The sequence below is a fragment of the Atta colombica genome, unplaced genomic scaffold, assembly GCF_001594045.1.
Source record: "Atta colombica isolate Treedump-2 unplaced genomic scaffold, Acol1.0 scaffold9, whole genome shotgun sequence".
Classification (NCBI taxonomy): Eukaryota; Metazoa; Arthropoda; class Insecta; order Hymenoptera; family Formicidae; genus Atta; species Atta colombica.
The window spans coordinates 1483798-1489588 of record NW_017259583.1 but is presented as its reverse complement, the minus strand read 5'-3'; the positions used below and the strand labels follow the sequence as shown (position 1 = coordinate 1489588).

At 36.2% G+C, this 5791-nt stretch overlaps 1 protein-coding gene across 1 annotated transcript; it reads left to right on the top strand.

The window, feature by feature from the left end:
* Window positions 1–2535: 2535 nt before the first annotated feature.
* LOC108693336 (DDB1- and CUL4-associated factor 10) lies at window positions 2536–5734 on the top strand. The gene is made up of 6 exons (XM_018202230.1): window positions 2536–3239; window positions 3320–3433; window positions 3657–3854; window positions 3936–4107; window positions 4189–4404; window positions 4484–5734. Exons 1-6 carry the CDS (start codon window positions 3034–3036, stop codon window positions 5663–5665), a joined length of 2088 nt encoding a protein of 695 aa, XP_018057719.1. The 5' UTR covers window positions 2536–3033; the 3' UTR covers window positions 5666–5734.
* Window positions 5735–5791: the final 57 nt, after the last annotated feature.

Here is a 5791-nt window from a genome sequence, read left to right as displayed (position 1 = left end):
CATTTAAAAAATCACGTACTAACTTGGAACAATCCGTTACGTGATTTACACGTTTTAATTACATGATTTCATTATACAACTATGTGATTTTTTTTTCAGGACTACTTTCGCATCATTTCCGTACTTCTTCGGCATTTCGTACGTCTTCTGCACTTCTTCCGCATCTTTCACGCATCTCATCTGCGTATATTATTTATTTACATATCTAATTTTTATATTTATTTACATATCTATGTTATCTGTCGACTTTTCGATGTTATCTACCCATCCGATGTTATACATTTATCTACGTTATTTATTTAGCTATTTATGGTATTTATTATCTACCTATGTCATATCTATTTAGTCGTCCATGTTATCTATTCACACACTTTTCTATTTATCTTTCTCACACTTTTCCACATCCTTTCTACACTCATATTTCTTCTATATGTACATAACAAATACGGAAAAGTTGCATTAAACATGTTGTCATGTTCAAAACATATGCGGTAGCATTTCGCGTTAATTACCGTCCATTATCATTAAAGAGCGAGTCACAGTGAGACAAATATTGTACTTACTTACTAAAACGACATTATATATAACAGGGGAAATTTTCCCTCTAATGCATGTTGTAATCAATACGAAAGCAAATATCCTATTTCATCGGGTTTGTGAAATTTTTGAGCAAAATCCCTCAAATTAGGTATTAGTTTCTGAGAATCAATACTATGAAAACACTCTGATGAAAATTTTTTTCAGAATTTTGCATATAATTTTTCAGAATTTCTATATAATTTTATAACTTTCTTATATTTTTTATACGAATTGGAATACTTCTCAGAAAATCTACATCTTTTCTCAGAATTTTCGATATATATTAATTATAAAATAAGATTTTTAAGATTGTTTAGAAATATAATTTCTGATGAACACAATAGAATGTTCCGTATACGAACCGCGCTGTCTAGAACTATTCCATTCGAAATTTCAAATATTTTTTGAAAAATATTACCAAATACATTACATTGTAATAAATTTTTTACGAAGACTCTAAAATGAAAATTATTTCTATACATATATCTCACTAATTTTAATTTTTCTACAAATCGCAATTTCTAGTGATATGTGCTTTCCAAAAGCATTTTTTATGATAAAAGCCTAAAATATTCCAATAAATATAGTATTAATTTTAAAAAATAAATTTATTCGTAAGGATAAAGCATGTGTGTGCCCCGAACAAACTACAAATATTATCCACATTAATAATACAGTCGCTTGGTAAGTTAATCATGGATTAAGTTAATCCCAGTGATTCTTTTTAATTCGAAATCACTCCGAGTCAATTAAAATCGATTAAAAAATAACGGTATGAAATTTATCAATAAAGTTCGGGCGCTGGTTTATTCTTGCATCACATTAGGCATAAATACATCATCGATCTCATAATTAACATTTCGATAAATCAATTTTCAATAGATTAATTACTTATCCGATAATGATGTGTGCATTGATTGTCCAAACTCGATATTATACAATCTTTGGATTTCATATTTAAAATAAATATAAAACTTAGCTGAATGAAATGGCCGTCAAAATAAATCAATAAATTTTTTATTTAAATATAAAATGAATTATATTAATTATTATGTTATAAAAACGGCTATTAAATTAAAAGACTACATAAATATTATAAAAACTTATATTTTTATATTATTATTATTGTAACAATTAAAGAATTACAGTTTTGCAATGTTTGTGAAATATTACAAGCATATTACTGATATTTTGCAGGCATATTGTTAATTTACATTTCTGTAATACCTCTGCAATGTTACATTGCAATCTATAACATTACAGCAATACTGCTTCAATCTTCTGTGCTGTATAAGATATATGAAAAATTCTGAGAAAAGATGTAGATTTGTTGAAAAATGTTCCAATTTGTATAAAAAAAATGTGAGAAAGTTATAAAATTATATAGAAATCTGAAAAATTATATGAAAAATTCTGAAAAAAATTTTCACCACAAACAATTTTTTTCAAACAATTTTTTAAAGATTACATTTCAGAACATCTCCGAAGAAAATTTTATTCAAAATATATAATACATGTATATGTGTAACGTACATATATGTAGTATATCGAGTAAAATTTTCCTCGGAGAGAATGTATTGAAATGTAGTTACAAAAAGACAAAAGGAAAAGATATATATAATTAAGGGAGAGAAACCGCGTGTGAAGAGATCCAGCATAGAATTTGCAGCAATATCGCTACAAAATCTCTGTAATGTTGCTGCAACTTTTGTGCAACTTTGTGCTGTAGGGGATGTATCTTTTTCGTTAATTACGTTTCGCGCGCGCACGCCCACACACACTTTCTCTTCCTCTCTCTTTCTTTTTATCCTTCCAGAATACGCATTCGAGAATATTGTATTTGTTCTTGTTGTTTTTAATCATATGACCCGCTCGTGTCGCGATCAACCGATGTCGATTATGTTCGATACGATGACAGACAGCGATACCAGCGATCAGCAGCAAAGATGGCGCTGATCTGTGTTATGTCAGATTTTTAAAATTGATTTGAACTCTGTCGGAGCGCTTTTTCCGCCAAACACAACAACGTGGGGAACTGGATCGCCCGTTACCGTTTTCGCGTTACGCTGCGATCGTGTCGCGATCCAAGAATATCGAGCGGCAATGCTCGCGGTGAGTCACGTGTAATATCGCGCGTAGCATTTCGCACCTAACCTAATCGTCCATTGAACCTTGAACCGTTTGTTGGAGTTCTCGATTTTCCTCATGGGACACCGCGAGTTTGTGACAAGGTGTGGAAAGAGTGCTGACTGAACGCATTAATCGCTAAGAGAGAAACAAACGAAAAGATCGGAGAGTCGAAGGACGTGATAAATCATCCGAGTTCTGGTTGACGCGCGTTCTGGCCCTGGACTCGTATCCTCGTTCATCCGGTCGCACAACTTACCGATCGTCACCAGTGAACCGGTAAAAACGTTCGATTGGATGCGGCTAAGATCAACACCTGGCTGAGAAATGCCGAAGATAAGGATCAAGCAAACACCAAACAGTCTCTGGTTAAGACAACGCGAGCTGGGTGTGAAGTTTCCGCTGGGTCACAACGACGACTTCCACAAGACTCTCTACTCTTCTATTCAACCCATCACTTCCTGGGATCACGGAGATAATCTGACCGCCGCTAGACATGGTGGTGTGTTCAATTTAGAATACTCGCCAGATGGGTCAGTAACGATTATAAAGTCATATCTATCAAGACCTCTAAATCAGAATCATCTGGTCTCACATTTGATCAATATTGCAGGTCCCTTTTGCTGGCGGCATGTGAGAAGAAAAGTATTTTAATGTTTGACCCATTATGTAGAAAATTGATACATGCTATAGATAATGCTCATAGTGACTGCGTCAATTGCGTAAGGTTAGACAATTTTCATTCTATTCTTTATAATTGAAAGAAAAGGAAACTGTGTAATAGAGATGAATATTAGGCCTATTTTTCTCAGCAAAGCTTCTTACATGATTCATCTTTCTTTTTTTTTTCGTTGAAAGAAAAAGAAAAAAGATAAACTGTGCACAAAATTTAATTAAAAAATATATAATTTAATTAAAAAATAATAAATAAATTTATTGTTGTCAATTAGGTTCCTGGATCAGCGTATGTTTGCAACATGTTCGGACGATAGTACAGTTGCTCTGTGGGATGCCAGGAACTTAAAGCAAAGGATAAGAACTCTTCAGGGACACTCGAATTGGGTTAAAAACATAGAGTACAGTCCAAGTGACAGCTTACTGTTGACCAGTGGATTTGATGGTAGCATATATACTTGGGACATTAATAGGTAAAATATTTAATTACATGTAATTTCTTCCTTTTTACATCTATATTGTATGATTAACATATATTTTGCAATGCCTTACAGCTTTACAGAAAATAGTTTTGTGTACAATCGTGTGTTTCATACAAATGGACTAATGCGAACAAGACTTACTCCCGATACTAGCAAAATGTTAATATGCACTACTTCAGGATATCTCATCATAATACATAATCTTAAACTTAGTACGCTAAGTCAGGATTTGGCAGGATTCAAGGTATTTATTATTTCTTCAATTATGCTTTAATATTTGTAAATTTAATGACTTTCAGTCGTTCTTATCGTATTATTTTTGCAGCCAAATATGTACAGGCTAATGCAATTATCTCAGACTACCATACCAGTCGCAGCATCTTACACGCACCTCTTTGCTCACACTCGTACTCACAATAGAGTAGAATTCCTTACCGATTTTCCTATAGGCGATGACGCTGAGGTAATATCCAGTTTACAAGTTCATCCGCAAGGATGGTGCGCTTTATCCCGAAATGTCAGCAGTGGAGAAAAATCGGAGGTTTGTTTTTGCATGTTAAATTGCGCATGTATTATCATCTTTACTATCTCTTAAGTCTTATCGACATTTTATCCTGTAGTGGACTTGTATTCATGACATACAAGAACGTGAGGCATCTAGCAATATGGAGCAAGTCAATGAAGGAGAGGAGGGCCGGTTAACGAGTCTAAATGTAGAAGAGTTCGAGGATTTTCCTCAGTCGCAATCATCACGTTCGGGCATGACGTCTTCCTTTGTGATAGAGAATGGAAATCGTGCCCGGATAGTTCACGATGTGTCGGATGTAAGATCGAATTCGTTTGATTCACCTGTCCGCGTGTCCACGGATGCCGCGCCGTCATCGATTAGATCGTCGAGAACAAGCTGGCAGGTAACGACACGCAGAAATCTGCGTTCCCAATCGAGGAGTCCGCGTCCGGACAGAAACGCGATGAGAACGAATTTCGACATGGTCGAAGTCAGTTCAAGTACGAGTGCCGCCGCTGATTCGAGAGTAAATGCAATTCACGACGACGATAGACCAGAGGACGAGCACGTAGATGATAACGACAATTCGCCATACGATGTGTCTGCCCTTGAAAGGGATGCACGGGAATACAGATCTCCCAGGCCACACTCTCAGCTCAATGACTTGCGGCGGCGTAATATGATTGACAATTTCACCAGTGGCAACGTAGAACTGCATGTGAGTACGACTGATGTATGGGAGGCACTTGTGGCAATCAGGGAAGCCAGACTTCGCAGGGAACGAGAGAGACAGTTTTATCCTGGTGCCGAAAGGAGAGACTGGCTCTCCAGATCGAACAATGGCGTGAGCGTGAATCTTCCTCGATCGTCTCACACAGTCGTGATAATCGGTGATCGTACTCGGGTGCAGAATTTGCAGAACCGACAGAATCTGCAGACTATGTACGCGATACCGAGGAATCACAAGATCCATCAGAATACGCCCAGGTTGACACATTACATTGAGGAGCCCAATGTCGGTTCCGGTTATATCAAGGAACTGTGCTTCTCGGCTGATGGTAGATTGATATGCTCGCCATTTGGTTATGGAGTACGATTATTGGCATTCTCAAGTGATTGCACCGAGTTATCTAATTGCGTTCCACCTGCCAACGAGTCCGTGCAACTCCATGAATTAGCGACACACATTGGCCATTCCGATATTGTTGTTAGCACGAAATTCTCACCTAAACACTATCTGCTCGTATCCGGCTGCCTCGGCGGCAAAATTGTCTGGCACCAGCCGGTAGTTTAGCTAAATGGATAATTACTTTTGACATCTTGTTATTTTTCATTAATCGGTCTCTTGGTAGATAGATATATTTTGCCGCTTTGTACAAAATCACGCTGATTATGCAATGTGTGAAAATCTTTTTGTTAA

Bases quoted from the DNA above. Each gene is read 5' to 3' on its own strand.
- LOC108693336 (XM_018202230.1), top strand. From the start codon at position 3,034: ATGCCGAAGATAAGGATCAAGCAAACACCAAACAGTCTCTGGTTAAGA. The intron at 3,240-3,319 runs GTCAGTAACGAT...TCAATATTGCAG, and splicing joins TTAGAATACTCGCCAGATGG to GTCCCTTTTGCTGGCGGCAT. The intron at 4,405-4,483 runs GTTTGTTTTTGC...TTTATCCTGTAG, and splicing joins GCAGTGGAGAAAAATCGGAG to TGGACTTGTATTCATGACAT.